This window comes from Entelurus aequoreus, linkage group LG03, assembly GCF_033978785.1.
Source record: "Entelurus aequoreus isolate RoL-2023_Sb linkage group LG03, RoL_Eaeq_v1.1, whole genome shotgun sequence".
In the NCBI taxonomy this organism is placed as follows: domain Eukaryota; kingdom Metazoa; phylum Chordata; class Actinopteri; order Syngnathiformes; family Syngnathidae; genus Entelurus; species Entelurus aequoreus.
The window spans coordinates 52930239-52946870 of NC_084733.1; the positions used below are offsets into that span (position 1 = coordinate 52930239).

The 16632-nt window shown below is 39.2% G+C and overlaps 1 protein-coding gene across 1 annotated transcript in view; it reads right to left on the bottom strand.

Moving 5' to 3' along the window:
• Positions 1-3876: 3876 nt before the first annotated feature.
• Positions 3877-16632, bottom strand: part of LOC133646604 (ryanodine receptor 3-like) — a 168978-nt gene continuing 156222 nt past the window's right edge. The window contains exons 71-84 of the mRNA XM_062042144.1: positions 15296-16611; positions 13894-13952; positions 13629-13803; positions 13468-13554; positions 13192-13392; positions 9460-9590; positions 9336-9378; positions 7261-7388; positions 7115-7175; positions 6897-7043; positions 5626-5760; positions 5392-5548; positions 5077-5141; positions 3877-4977 (exon numbers count right to left, since the gene is read on the bottom strand). Of these exons, the coding sequence (XP_061898128.1) occupies positions 4873-4977; positions 5077-5141; positions 5392-5548; positions 5626-5760; positions 6897-7043; positions 7115-7175; positions 7261-7388; positions 9336-9378; positions 9460-9590; positions 13192-13392; positions 13468-13554; positions 13629-13803; positions 13894-13952; positions 15296-16611 (2810 nt within the window). The 3' untranslated portion in view covers positions 3877-4872. The remainder of the gene's footprint in view (positions 4978-5076; positions 5142-5391; positions 5549-5625; positions 5761-6896; positions 7044-7114; positions 7176-7260; positions 7389-9335; positions 9379-9459; positions 9591-13191; positions 13393-13467; positions 13555-13628; positions 13804-13893; positions 13953-15295; positions 16612-16632) is intronic.

Sequence of the window (16632 nt, forward strand, 5' to 3'; positions counted from 1 at the left end):
GGTCGCTCCCCGCCTTGCTGGATAAAGAAGTCATTTGTATCCTCTCTCTTGAGGCCGTCTCAATGTTGGCAAAGTGACAGGGTGGAGATCGGCACAGCAGCCCCCTCAAATAGAGCTAAGGAGGATGGATCTGTTCTATCCCAGCTGATCTTCGTATTGTTTGCGGAAGCAGTCTCCGGCTGGAAAGAAATCCCAGCAGCGCTCCTGGTACATCTTCCACACGTATGACTCCTGAGTGAAGACATGCAAAGTTCTTATTGTTTACAGTTGCAAGACAGACATTTTTTATTATCAGTGAAATAATTGACGGATGGCAATCTAAAAAATGTAATCTTAGCTGCTTGACATCTTCCTTAATTAGCACCTATCGTAACTCCTATATTTTCTAACTTGCCCAACTTTGAGACATTTTCCAAGCAGCGTTTTTTTTAAGTCGGTGTTGTGTGTGACAGAGGAAGAAAAGCGCTGACTCGATGGGGAGAAGTCATTAGCCTAAATCTTATATTTTGGTCAATCTGGTGGTAATTATATGCCATATTTTACGGACTTTACGGCACTTCTTTTTTCCCACGCTTTGAACCTTGTGGCTTATAAAACGGTGCAACTGTCACAATTGGCTTAGCCGGAGTAGGACCCCAATGCAGAGCAAAAAATTAATAATAATAATAATAGCAACAAAAATCGCACTCAAAAACGAGTGAGAGAAAATAACTAAGGATGCACACAAATGGTGTGGAGGAACAGAGATTGCACCCAAAAGGTGTGGAGAGGTAACGGTTAACACAACAACGCCACAGGAAATGAGAAGCATGAGTAAATGGACTAGAAGGCTCAAGTAGACAAAAGGAAAAGAGTATCAGGTGTGCGCACAGGTTGCTCCACCCCGTGATCCAGGAAACCAGGCACTGCAAAAAAAAGAAGATAGGCGGCAGCACACCTGCCGGATCATGACAGCAACTACCGTATTTTCCGCACTATGAGGCGCACCTAAAAACCTCAAATTTTCTCAAAAGCTGACAGTGTGCCTTATAATCCGGTGCGCCTTGTATATGGACCAATATTGAGCCACAACAGGTCTCGCAACTACGGTAAGCAGCCGCCGACTTCATTTCCCCCCGTAGAAGAAGAAGCGCGCGGTGCATGCTGGGATATATGACTGCGCGAGGCGTGCCATTTCATTTCCATTCGTGTGTTTATGTAAAGACCCAAAAATGGCTCCTATTAAGAGACACGCTTACGACGCAGAGTTTAAACTCAAGGCGATCAGTCACGCAGTAGAACACGGGAATAGAGCAGCAGCGAGAGAATTTAACATTAACGAATCAATGGTGCGGAAGTGGAGGAAGCAACATGATGACCTGCGCCAAGTAAAGAAGACTAAACAGAGTTTCCGAGGGAACAAAGCGAGATGGCTACAGTTGGAGGACAAACTCGAACAGTGGGTTGTTGAACAGAGAGCAGCAAGTAGAAGTGTCAGTACAATCACTATTCGAATTAATTCATTTTGGGAGTGAACGGAGTTGTCAGAACGCTGGTTTGTAATCTATTAATAAATGATAACTGACCTATCTGACTGTTTTGTTGACATTCCCTTTAGCGCACCTCCATCTAATGGATGCATAACGTAACCCCAGCCTCTACTGTAGCGTCTATTCTATGCACCTAATGCGGTGCGCCTTATAATGCGGTGCACCTTATATATGAACAACATTTTAAAGTAGGCCATTCATTGAAGGTGCACCTTTTAATCCGATGCGCTTTATAGTGCGGAAAATACGATAATTTATGGATGTTTCTTCGCTGAAAGGCATAATGTTTTGTATTAATCAAAATGTTTTCATAGAACAACGACAGAGACACTGAAAATGTGTGTTATTGTTTGTGCTAAGGCGCCATGTTTTGGACGAGTTCGTTCACTGCAGGTGCTGCAGGTTGAAAATATACTTCCTATTTCGTGCTTTGAACTGGAAGTATAAGTCCCGCTTCGTCTACTTTCTGCTTGAAAGAATTGTTCACTCATCACACAAGCACCGTTTGTAAAGTTTTACAATATAACTAAAACAATTCTTACTTACTAAACCGTCCCAAGTGTGATGTCTGTAGGAGTGTTTTTCATGCATATTTGTACATGCTATCGTAATGTAATCAAGCTAGCGTTGTTAGTATTAGCGAATATGCTAACACGTTTACTAGTGTCTGTGTTAGTATTATTAACTTACAATGGTATTCTTTTTGTATTGTTTCAGTTTTGCAAATTCACCAAAACGTTACCGTGGAGTTATTGAGTCTGTTAAGCGGATTGGAGAGTTAGCTTTCACAGCTAGTGGGCTAATGACGATGACTTCTGTTTTGTTTGACCAGCCGTTTTACTGCTGTGTGACAGGCATCGTTTGAAAACAATTAAGGTATGTAAATAAAAATTAACAAATCTTTCGTACCGGTATATATCATACACCTTACAGTCCAGTGTGGCTAATATATGTACAAATATTTATTTATTTTAAAATTTTGTGGCTGTGGCTTAAATGTGTTCTATAGCCCAGAAAATATATTATATCATTTCTATTCATGCACTGTTGCCATTTTTTTTAATAAAAATGTTTGCTGTAGTGTAACCATATTCAAGACATTACTGGGGTCCCGGCAACCTCATGCCACATTGTTTTTTAGTCATAATATCAATCCAGTATATGTAATAAGAAGTCCTCATACTGTACCTGGCCAGTGTGCTCCGTCTCGTCCTTGTTAATGAGGTACATCAGAAAAACCTTAAGATAAAGTAGAGTCATAGAGAGCAACAAAACAATAGAAGAAAATGGCATCATTACTAGATAAACAGAAACAAAAAGTTCAGAAAAATACTATCATACGTCAGTTTTTTCTCTGTGGTAACAGTGTTTCTAGGAAATATTTTTTCCAACTAAAAAGTCTGTTAATTTTAATTTTGAAACTCTGGGCTTAAAAGGGCTTTTTATTAAACTAACCAATATAGGCACGTTTTTCTCTGAATCTACAAGGTCATCTTGAATGATTCTTGGTATGAAAGTAAAAGCAAAATGTTATGGTTACTGTAGATTTACAATAACAAAAAACGTATTTATCGTACTTGGTAAGTTGAAAGGAAGTGATATCTTTCTATTCATGTCAAATGTCATGATCTTATATGACAGTTATTATTAGTAGACTTAGACTGAGACTTCCTTTTTATTGTCATTCAAATTTGAACTTTACAGTACAGATAAGAACAACATTTCGTTGCATTAGCTCATGGTAGTGCAGGATAAAAAAACAATAAGGTGCAGATATAAATAAATAGATTACTGTACAGATAAATATATAGCACTTTTGCATATGCATCCACGTTTATGGATGTATGTTATATTGTCTTTATATTCCAGCCAGTTAATCCATTTTTGGGGGGAATTGAGGGGATTATTATGATGCGTTCAAGAGTCTTACGGCCTGAGGGAAGAAGCTATTACAGAACCTGGAGGTTCTGCTTCGGAGGCTGTGGAACCTCTTTCTAGAGTCCAGCAGTGAAAACAGTCCTTGGTGGGTGTGCGAGGAGTCTCTGCAGAAAGCTTGTATTTTGTATTTTTCCTGTCAAGTCCTTTTATTTTTTATTCCACTTTCTGTTTGCCTTCACTCCTATGGTCTGAGCGCTGGCTCCTTCACCTGTACCTGGTTGGAAATCAGGACATACCTGTCCCTGGTTTTCCAATCATGATGCTTCTTATCTCAGCCCATGTCCATTTGTTTTCCCTGCTTTGCGCTTCATATGAATATCTGCTCTTTGTGCATTTCCCAGGTGCACATCTTCATTGTTTTTGTTACTCTAATAAAGATGCCTCCTTACTGCATTGGCCTGAAGTCTCTGCATCCCAGGGTCCAGACAAACACCAGAATGTAACAATAATATTTTTATTGTATGAAATTATTCAGGAAAATATAAAATCAACCTTCACCAATGCTTGTGGTGTGTTCTGCTAACTCTTTCAGTTAACACTTCTGGTTACATGGATGTATAACAAATTTGTATAATGAATGCGTAACAGAAAATAATTACCACCGATGGACGTGCTAAAGATTTTCTAATGGTATACAAATCATAGCTAGAACATCATTACAACAAATACATGTTCACTTTGGGGATTTACATTAGGATTGGACAAAAGGGGTGCTCACCACCTTTAGGTGTTTTTTAGTTATACGCATGCAGTGGACCGTGGACATTTTTTGTATGGCACCAACAAAGACTTCCTGTAGAAATCATTATTTGGAGAGCAATAATATGATCTTTGTTATATGGCTCACTTTTCGTTTTTCTGTCTTTTCTGGAAGGCTCCCTGTCTTTCGTCTTCTTTTAGGGACGGCGTAGCTCAGATGGCAGAGCGGCCGTGCCAATTTCCGCCATCTTAGTCACAAGCCGTTGTGTCCTTGGCCAAAACACCTCACCCACCTTGCTCCCAGTGGCCACTCACACTGGTGTATGAAACTGAATGCATGTTTGGTGGTGGTCGGAGGGGCCGTAAGCGCAAATTGGCAGCCATGTTTCCATAAGTCTACCCCAGGACAGCTGTGGCTACAAATGTAGCTTACCACCATCAACATGTGAATGTGGAGTGAATGAATGTCGGGCTCTCAAATCTCTGTTAAGCGCTTTGAGTGTCAAGAAAAGCTCTATATAAATCTAATCCATTATAATTATTATTGCTGTATGATTGTTTTATAACATTAGTTATTCCACACATATTTTCTTTTCGCAGTGAATACAAACATAGGTTAACAAACAAGTGAAACCCTTCAATCACACGGTTAATTACAGAGAAGGCGGCTTGAATTAAGTGGATGTTACATAGAGCTGTGGAATACTCACAGGTAGTTGGCTAAATTGTGCTCTTGCAAAGTGTGAGTCTCAAAGCCGTGAGGCGTCGTGTCAAAGTAGTCATTTCCGATCCCGCAAATGAAACATTTTGTCTGAGGAAGAAAAAAAGAGATGATGAAAGTCGATGAAAAAAAGTAAAATGTCATGAATCCGCCACAGTCCTCCTTTGTCTGTTTGAAATCTTCCCTCACCTCCATGTCCTCTTTGACTTGTTCCTGCTGGTCTCTCAGCTCTCCAAAAGCATCAATGATCAGACCTGCAAGCACCAACATATTGAACACTTAAGTGGATCAATTTCATACTTCCTGCATATCATATTTGACCTCTTTGATGCACAGTAATGTAAGAACTGTGGGCAACTCTGCGGTGGTTTACTGACATTTCAACTCACATTTACTGAACCAGTAGACAGTTTGGACTTTGGTCAACCTTCTCATTCAATAGCATGAGCAAGCATGTATAAACCTTGGACCTGTACTATAAACAGTCTCCATGATGGCACTCACCCTGAATGATGGCCAGGAGGATGACGATGACAAAGAAGAAGAAGGTGATGTCAAAAAGGATGCGGTACAGCTCGTAAGGGTCACCAGCCGGGTCTTCAATCTCGTCTCCAATGCCTCCCCCCGCTCTCACGCCAACGTACATGTGGAATAAGTAGCACTGCGGAGGAACCGTCACAGTTACAGCACACCCAGTACAGAAGGAGACACTTTTGGAGGTCTCTCTCTTGCTCTTACAGTCATCATGTCGTCACACTTCATGTCTGGCTCGTCATCATCTGCACTCTTGTTGTAGAACTTCCTGAAGAAGTTGAAGGCCACCACAGTGTAGAGATAGACCACCACAGCCAGCAGGCCCACTGTTAGCACCAGCTGCAGACACACACACAGGCGGAATAATCCCATTCTCATAAGCTTGCGTTTACAGTACAAACACACACAGATATGATTAAGTTGTTATTTTTCTTTAGCAAAAGTTTGATTGTCTCTGTGAAACTATTTGTTACAAAAAATAGTGTGTAGTTTTGGACTGAAAGATGACTATGAGTATTGGTATTCGTTTAAAGTAGCATGGCTTGGCTTTGGCGGATGTCTGTGCCTTATTGATTACCATGCTAGTGTTTGTTGACATACATCCTTGGGACCTGCAGTTTATTTATGAAGACAAGCATGGACCTATCATTAAAGTGAGTCACGATACATATTCAAATGTATGGATTGCCGAATGTAAAAATTCAATCACCGTTTTGTAGCAGATATATTTTGAATATTTAGCTCACTTTTCTCAACATTTACACTACTTTTCTCACATTTAGCTAATTTTCTTCCAATTAAGGTAGAAATTAAAAGGTGAAACGACTAAAACATTGAATATAAATGTTCAATCTACAAGTTACATTTTTATGTTAAATATATATGTTTAATGTACAGCTAAATGTCAAATTAAAATATTTAATCTAAATGTTAAATATAAACGCTACTATAAATGTGTAATATAAATGTTGAATCTGAATATACATTTTAAATCTAAATGTGTCACAGAGTGTATAACTAAATATTTAGTAAATATGGAAATATTCCACTGTTCCTGCATGCATAGACACGTCCATATCTCTGACTGCCGTGGCGTCATTTTATATTTAGATTCAAAATTCATCAGATTTAGATGTAACATGTATATTTAAAATGTAACATTTATATATAAAAAAAATTTAGATTTAATATTTTATTCAACATTGTATACTTAATTTGTATTTAACATTTAAATTTAGATTCAACATTCAACATTTAGATGTACCATTTAAATTCTACCTCAAATGTGAAGACAATTACCTCAATGTGAGAAAAGTGAGCTAAATATTTAAGAATGTATCAGCTAAAACAGTGTGACTGAATTTCTACATTCGGCGCCCCACACAAAGTATGCCAAAATATCAAACAATGAGCAAATATGGAAAAAAAAAAGAATTTGGAACATCTTTAATTTATGTGAATTTGGCAGTCCTCACCTGTTTGCCATTGTGGGTGACAGAGGACAAGATGGTGCGAAGCGTTTTGAATCCCATGGCGATATCCAATAGATGAGCAGCAAAGAAGAAGTTGTTGTAGTGGCCCAGAATGGACATGGTGGTGTACCATACAAGGTACAGGAATGACTGTTATGGAAAGACATGTTTAAGGCAATTAAATCCTGTAATGTAGTCTTCATTTATCCATCTACACTTACATTATCAGTGATGACCACACCTAATTTCCAAATATGATACATTGTATCAATTGAGCTCAACCTGTGAAGGACAAAAGAAGAATCATTCATGCTTTTGTCTTCAATGTGGTTCAAACTGGGGCTTTCCTATCCACGTCATGTCTCACCAAGACACCAACGAGGCCTCCTTGGTGACAGCTTCTTCTGTCGGATTAAAATCAAGTGCACTTTTGTCCAAACCCAGCAGCTCTGCTATCCTCTCAGCGCCATACAGATCGCCATACTTCTTGATTACCTTCAAGGAGACAACAGGAACAACAAATTAAGTGTCAGTAGTTGTTAAAGGAGATGTTCATGCATTCATTCACTGTGCTGCTGGTCCTCAATAGGATCTTACAGGTGAGCTGGAGTCTAACCCATGCAGGCACGGGAAGGACATGCAAACTTCACACTGAGATGCTGTGGCTCAGATTCGAACTCTTGATCCCCTGCATGTGAGGTTGACATGCTAACCACTATAACACTAAGTGGCCCTAAAGTAAATCAGCAGAAGCAAAAGATTTTCAGGGTCTGTCCTGTCTCATTCAAATGAGCCACGGTTGCGCTCATCCCCTCTACTGGACTAGCAGTCAGAAGTGATGTGCTGGCCCTTTAAGGGCAGAGGGAGCAGTGAGTGGCAGACCAAAGTACAACATGAAATGATGATTACTATTTCATACTTAAACACACGCACATGGACGTCAGATTCTCTCTCCATCGTCTATCATTGCAACGATTGCCTCCTCACAATGACCATGCCCATTTGTGCGTAACTGTGCTATTTTGCACCAACCAGTGTCTGCAAACTCGTTTCAGGTTTGAAACCTAACATTGCAGGTGTTACATTGTGATATTTGCATCTCCCTTCTTCCAGTAGGTCAAGCCCCTGGCAGAATAAACACTCTAGTCCAGGGGTCGGGAACCTTTTTGGCTGAGAGAGCCATGAAAGCCAAATATTTTAAAATGTATTTCCGTGAGAGCCATATAGTATTTTTTTAACACTGAATACAACTAAATGTGTGCATTTTTAAGTAAGACCAACATTTTTAGAGTATAATAAGTCTCTTATTCTTTTTAATAACATTGTTATTCTGAAGTTAACCAATAATAAATAAAATACGTCTTACCATTAATGAACAGGTGCGGAAGAAAACGGATTGATGGATTAAAATGCATGAGAATGTTTTATATTTTGAACGTTATTTTTAACACTGATTACCAGCGGAATTATTCATTACTTATCGTGTTAAGCAATGTCAGCTAAGATTTATCTGAGAGCCAGATGTAGACATCAAAAGAGCCACATCTGGCTCTAGAGCCATAGGTTCCCTACCCCTGCTCTAGTCCAGTGATTCTCAAACTAATTTAGTGGTTCGCCAAAGTATCACTTAAGTGATTATTGTTTTATTTTCCTGTATTGAAACACAGTGTTACTGTTCAAACTGTGTGTAATTTTACATTGGGGCGGTATAGCTCGGTTAGCGGCCGTGCCAGCAACTTCAGTGGTTGCAGGTTCGATCCCTGCTTCCGCCATCCTATTCACTGCTGTTGTGTCCTTGGGCAAGACACTTTACCCACCTGCTCCCAGTGCCACCCACACTGGTTTAAAATTGTAACTTAGATATTGGGTTTTACAATGTAAAGCGCTTTGAGTCACTTGAGAAAAGTGCTATATAAATATAATTCACTTCATACTTCACATTGGCCAAATATATTAAATATTCTTGTTAAATAAAATGCCTGCCTTGTTTTTAATGAATACTTAGGACTATTATGCTGCTGTGTTTTAATGTTGGTCATTATGGTGGTACGTGGAGAGTCAAGTGTTTTCTGAGGTGGTACTTAGTGACAAAAGTTTGAGATTCACTGCTGTAGTCTATGTAAAAGTGCGTGTGTGTGTGTGTGTGTGTGTGTGTGTGTGTGTGTGTGTGTGTGTGTGTGTGTGTGTGTGTGTGTGTGTGTGTGTGTGTGTGTGTGTGTGTGTGTGTGGAGGAGTTGGGGGCACATAATTAGGACCCTCGGTCAATGAGGGTCAATGGCTGATCATCAACGTGGTCGTTGTGGTCGGCAGGTGTCTGCTTGTTCTACTTTGATGGGCTGCATCATGGATACAATTATACTGTGTCTGCTATTTGTTTTATTCAGTAGTGAGTCAACAAACATGTCCTTTGTAATTCAAATAGGAAATATTTTGTTTACTTACTTTTCTTTTGACAAACTTATCCCAGTAGTTGTTTGGGAAGGACCTGAAAAAAAGACAACAGGGCAAAGGGAATTAGATCTCATACCTGATAAAGCAATGATATGAATAGGCGAGGCGGGCGTACGGCGTGTTGATGACCAGCCTGTCCCACTGTCCCTTGATGTCATCATCTGACGGCTGCTCTGTGATGTAGAGGCCAGCAAACTCCAACTTCCTGGCTATCTCCTTCTCACGCTTGAACACCACCAGTGGAACCTGGTGGTGTTCAACACACACACACACAATAGTGAAATAATGATATATGTTTATTGAATTAATGACACATATCATCACACATTTATGTAGTTAATACAATTTTAATTCAGCATTAATACATTAAAGTAGTTATTTAAGATTGTATATATTTTTCCAATTTATCCATCCATCCATCTTCTTCCGATTATCCAATTTAATTTAACTAAAACATTTAAGTAATTATTTTACAATGTATTAATTTAGCATTCATTTATTTCATTCTGTCCCATTTGAACTGTCAAACTAAAGTACCACAAAACTTCACTTTTAAAATCATTGTGCACAAGACCTCAGCAGTAGAGATGTGAGGTTTGCAAACAAACCAAGTCTTTTGAACGGCTCTTTGAGGTGAACAATGAGAACCGCTTCTCAGCTGGAAGCCGTTTGGTTTGGGAGCCATTTTTTTAGGCACATGCAGATACAGCGTCAACAACTCCCCACGCTGCATGTGAGTGTCACCTGACTAGCGACTGGACTACAAAGTGAGTCAGAGCCAAAGGAAAAGCAGAATTTGGATTTACTTTTCTGGTTCATGGTTCTGGTGTGGATATGTAACGTAGTTTAAGCGCAAACATACACTAGGTAGGGTAGTAGAATTGTGTATCCACATTTTCCCCAATTTTTATTCTAGTTTTTATGTACATATATTAATTTTAACCATGTTTAAAATTATATATATATATATATATATATATATATATATATATATATATATATATATATATATATATATATATATATATATATATATATATATATATATATATATATATATATATATATATATATATATATATATATATAACCGTTTTTTGAATGGCTCACTGCGAGCAGCAGCTCCTCAAGAGCCAAGTACCTTTATAAAGCCATAAATCCCATCTCTACTGAGCACAACTCACAGACCTCAATTCAGAGAGCCTGTTGTGCTTCTTTTTTTCTTAGCTTTTTGAGGCTTTCTTACACAATGTATATTTGAAAAGATTGTTGTATGAAGCACCCTTTAAGAAAAAAATAGGAAAATTGACAAAAAAAAGAAGAACATCTCTATCAGCACGAAGTGCTGCCACGCAAGCCCAAGATCTTTTTTTTTTTTAAATCAAGACTACATTTCTTCACTATATTTTACCTCTAGATTTATTGTCCAATGTAATGTACCACATATTTTTTTATTTTTTAGAAGATAATTTACTAACATCATTGTCATTGAAGATGTAATGTAAAATTCTAGAACATGCATGCAAAGAACTCAGAAAACATTTCCCATTTGGCAACTGTATCCTGTAGCCACGCCCCCACGGGTAAAATACTTCCGGGGTTGGGACTTCTGTTTACATTAAGTTAAAGTACCACTGATAGTCACACACATACTAGGTGTGGTGAAATTACCCTCTGCATTTGACCCATCCCCTTGTTCCACCTCATGGGAGGTGAGGGGAGCAGTGAGCAGCAGCGGTGGCCACGCTCTGGAATCATTTTGGTGATTTAACTCCCAATTCCAACCCTTGATGCTGAGTGCCGAAGAAGAAGGTAATGGGTCCCATTTTTATAGTCTTTGGTATGACTCGGCCAGGGTTTGAACTCAATCTCAGGGCGGACACTAACCACAAGGCCACTGATATGTCAGGTGAAACATATACCTTGCTGGGCTACTAATAAATACTCTTGAACTACAACTGGTTCGGAGCTAACAGTGTTTGTATTGTAATTATCCAAAAATGATCAGCAGCAAAGTGGACAGCCATCAACGTTGTGGCTCGGAGAGCGAACGTAGGGGACAACAAGTTAGCTAGCGAGTTGATTGGCTAACCAGCGAGCTTGTTTTGGTGCTCTCAACCATGGTCTTCACGTTTTTCTCTTATTTATTTTGGAGCACCGACACAAGCTTGTTAGTTAGCAAACCATCTAGCTAGCTTACTTGTTGTCACCTCCGTTGGCTATCAAGCCACAACGTTGACGTCTACTTTGCTGCTAATTCTGTAAGCTTGTCCTGCAACTCAGCGCGGCGTTTAGACAAGAGGAACAGCTATAGTACGTGCGGCTGTGGCAAGCGTTCAGCAAATTTTGTTTAGATCATATTTCTTAATGTTTCATTAAAAAAAGGGGGAAGCGATATTTTGTTTAAAACCGCATATTTCCGTGTTTTCACAGAAATTCCACATGCCTGAGTAAGCGGACCCTTATTTAAAGTAGTAAGACATGCATCACACAGGCCATCGTTTGTTTAACAGTGCCTAAAAGGGAACTGCCCTTTTTTGAAAATCATTATGAGAGACAAGACCACATAAATATATTTTTTATATATAATGTAGTAACAGACATGTTCATAACAATATGTAATATGTTATTTAATATTTACCGTATTGAGGTCATTTTAAGCATTGTTGGAACTCATTTATTTTGCACATTTACTTTTGTTTCAATAGCAGCGCACTTCCGACTTCCGGGAACAAATGTGTGTTCCTACTTCCGGTAAAAAACACACCAGTGTGTTTTAACCATGGGAGACTTGATTATAGACAACGAAGACGACCATTTTTGGACAAATGAAGATTCACAACCTTATCTTTTTTTAACTGAATATACAGAGGATAAACTGCTGCTTTCAGAAGCAAGTACAAAGAAGAAGGTGAAACGTTGAAGCAGACGGATACCGACTGTGATGTTGGCGTGACTTTGATGCTGTAAATGTGGAAATTGGAGCCAAGCTAATTTTTAAATAAATGGTGTGCTTACCCACAGTAACTGGACAAAATAGACAACAGTCCATCAAGTAAGTCACCTCAATTATGATCATGATACATGCAGCACATCATGCTTGTTATTACAACTACACTACATACACTGTCAAGCTAGCTGTGTACAAACAAAACATGAAATGTGGGCTAATACTTTACAGATACTGTAATATGATTGTTCATTGTTTTCAGTCAGTACAGATTGGTGTTCTATTGCATTGTGTTGTGCAGTACAAACTCAAACGCAATTCAGCTGGTGATGCAGAAACTAGTTCATCTCTCGCCATAGCTAGCTCATGGCTAATAACGTAGCACGCCGATGTGTTACAAAAAAAGAGTTCCTCAGTATTTTACAATAACAATGTCGCTACAGTTTAGTTATTGTACAGGTCACGGAAAGTAAATGAAGTATCGTTGCTGGTTTTTGTACTCAAATTAAAGTGATTTAGAGGTAGAATGGATTACTCCCATTAGCTCTATTGATAGCCACCCAGAACGAGCTGATTTTAGCAAGTTGGAATGCAAAAAAAATAAAACAATGTTTTGTCTTCTTCTCTCTCATAATGATTGTGAACGATAGGCAAAATTCTCAAAAAAGTGCAGTTCCCTTTTAACTTGTGACAATTGTGAAGATAACTTAATTTTACACTTGCATGGCTGTAAATGTGAAATGCTACAAAAATTATTACAGGTACGGTTAAAAAAGGTTTTATAATGACAACATATTGTCCCTGGAATAGATTGTATTTGCAAAGTGTCCATGTTAAACCCATTGATTTTGTCGATATAATGTATTCATGTTAGTTTAGGTCATAGTGTAAGTGTACCTTCAGGCAGTAGTAACCCACTACACACAAAAAAGATATAATAGTGTGCAGGATTGCTAGACAACGAAGAGTTGGCGCCATGTAACCCGTGCTCTCTTGCAGGATAAAATATTCAAGAGAGCCTTCCTCTTCTTCCTCCTCCTGCCCAGTTCTCCCTCGACCATTCCAAGGGTCGTCATCATCCGTGTTATCGCCAGTCACCTGATATCATTAAGTATTTACAGTCAACTATTGCAATTTGATAGTATTATTATTATAGTGATGTATTCAACTCACTTTGTAGAAGAGAAGAATGAAGTTGATGGCAAACGCAACAAAGAGTGCCAAAAATCGCAGGTTGTAGAAGTTTCTGGCCAGGTAGTTCTGTAAAATAACATTAAAGATATGTTTTTCGAAGATTCATCTGCCATTGCTGGTACGCGTTAAATAAATCTGACCAGCATCTTGGTCTGGTAGATTTCCAAGCCAGCAAAGAAGCTGGCTGTAAAGGCCTCTGGTGGGTCTTTCTTCAGGCCCAGTCTCTTTTTAGGGGCTTTCTTCTCCTCCATTGAGACCTCAGGAGGGGCTTCATCTTTGCCGTTGTCGTGCTCCTTCTTCTCACCGTCTTCAGAGCTGCATGTTAGATGAAATACAGTAAGATGAGTAAGTGCAGGACATGAATTAGGGTGCACAGATCTACAATCGAATGATATAAACGCTCACTCTGCTTTTTCTGAATCTGATTTGTAGTCTCCATTTGAAGCCCTCTTCTTTGCAGCCATCTATGACAATAATAACAAGTACATATACAAGTATTCAAGCAAGTTAACTAATTATTGCACCCACTAACCCATCATCATCAAATATATTTACCCTCAACAACATCATGTGCAGTAACTATTTGTATTTTCTTTTGTAAGGTGTCCATATCAAATCAATTCAATCCTTCAAGTAAGTAGTAAACTATGTCTCTTAATGTCTTGTCTTTAGTCCGTCCATGTCTACATGATAGGATTATGTTCCACGTCAAAACATGAAATGGTAATGATCTACAGTATATGTAGTTTTATTAATGCTGTCAAATGTAATCATGATTAATCACAGTTTATTATTTGCCTGAATTAAACTGAAATAAACTTTTAAAAAAATACAAAATTTGGACATAAATGGAATTTTATTGTCAGAATATCATCCAGGAACATTTTTTAAATGTTTTACTTGAATGCACTTTATTTATTTGTTTAAAACTTGGTAACTGTTTTATCTCAACTACAGTCAGGCTGTAATTAGGAGTGAAATTTGCAAGCAAGTCCACAAGTTGAAGTCTCCTCACTAATTTTTTCACGGACGTATGTACTGACCTGATTACTGACCGTATAACAACCAGCGCCTCCTTTTGGGTATCTATCCCCGCTAAGGTAAAGGAGCTTCCATCCATCCATCCATTTTTATGCAGTCAATGAATAATTAATCGGTGTGTATACATGATTATTGCAATGAATTTTTGTGATTAATCACATGAATTTAATATTTTTGACATCCCTAATTTATATACACAAAACATATTATGTCTATAGTATATTTGTAAATGGATTTTTTTAATCATTTTTTTTACTTACAAAAGTGTGTAATAATAAACAAGTCACCTAATTGCACCACCCCTGACTAACCACCAGATACAGCAGAGTGTGGAAGGAAGTTTTTTCTTTCTTTCCAACATGTACAGTATATAATTGTTTTAAGTATACATTAATTTCTTTAAAAATACATTCTATAAATTAAAATGTGAGTCATTTGATGTCTTTTGGTCATCCCGTTGCTGTCAGCCTCTGATTCAAACAGCTCAATAGTGGGCCTGCCTCACTTTTTGTATATATTGGATTATGTTATAATTGGGCCCTATGAATTCTACTCATCAACAGATAGACAGGTAAACATAACTGCCTAAGACATTCATACTACATTATACAATTAGGTTTTCTGAGACTACTTGTTGTCTGTGTTACTTTTAGTGTTTTTGATAGAAGAGAAATCACATTAGATAGTTTCCTGGTTTGTAGCCTGCATACAAATATTGGATGGGGCCCCAATAATTATCTCCATGAAGACTACAGTAGCAACTAACCTCTGCCTTCTTCTGCCTGACAGCACTGGCTATGGATGGAGCATCACCCACCACCACCTCAGACACATCCCCCAATCCGGGCTCCGCCCCATGCTTTCCGTCCTTCTTAGGCTGAATGTTGAGCAGCTCTGCCATCAGGTCCGCCTCCACCACTTCCCCCGGAGCCCTATGACCCATCTCAGTCAATGCCGACGCTTCACTGGCCTCCATCTTCTCCGTCTCTAGCACATCTCCATGGATGCCAAACTGAGTGGGATCTGGCATGTTCCCCAAAATGTCCGTCACCTTCATATTCTTAGCCCCTTCGACGAGGCCGCCCCCGAACATGGTGGTCCATAAAATATGGAAGAATCCCCAAATCAAGCTGTACACAAAGTGGAAGAGGCCGGTGATGATTACCCAGAAGAAAGCAAAGAAGCTGTGCACCGTCTCTTTCAAACTCATTTTACGGAATTTTCTGTACTGCCGTCTCATGCTCTTGAGAGTGAGTAGTTGTTGGAAGTGGCAGAGGTTTTTTCTCATGGAGATACAAGCGATGGTAAAGGCTGACGAAGACTCCAACATAACACTCTCTTCCTCTTCCTCCTCCTGGTTCTCCCCCACACTCTTATTGTCGTCATCGTCATCTTCCTCCTGACGCTCCATCGGGTCCGGCTCCGAAATCTGAGAAGCGAGCTGCATCTCAAAGATGGTATCCTCGCAGAAGTTCACAAAGAGTTCCATCTTCTCGCTCTCTCCGCCTTCATTGACCACATCAAAGATGAACTGTCGCTTGGACTCCTTCACCTGAGGCTTCTCCCACTGGGTTCGACTTGACTCGCTGATGTCAAAGTAGACTCGCTCGATGCGCTTGGCTCCGCCCATGATTTCAATACGACCCAAATAGGGTTCAAAGTAGCTGAGGACACTCTCGGCCAGGTCGAGGAACGTGGAGAGGCGACCATCGTGTGGCATGTGCTCTGAAAGGTTGGTTAGCAGGACCGCCACATTGAAGCCAATGTCCTTAGCAGGTTCGTGGAACCTCTCTACAAACTGCACGTAGTTGAACATGTCGTTTTCATCCGCCTCAGCACAAGATAGAAGAAACTCAATCTCAGACTGGGAATACTGCTTCTGGTTCTCCATGGACTTCTGAAAATCCTTCTTTGAGATGAAACCTTTGCTCTCAGGATCACAGACCTTGAAGCTGTCTGAGGTGGTCAGATCCTTCAACTTGAGGAACATGTCAAAAAACTTGAGGATCATCTCCACATTGCTAGATGACTCCACCAAGGTGTCCACCATTTGTTTTCCAATAGTTCCATTGACAACATTTCCTGGGAAGAAATTGGAAAAGG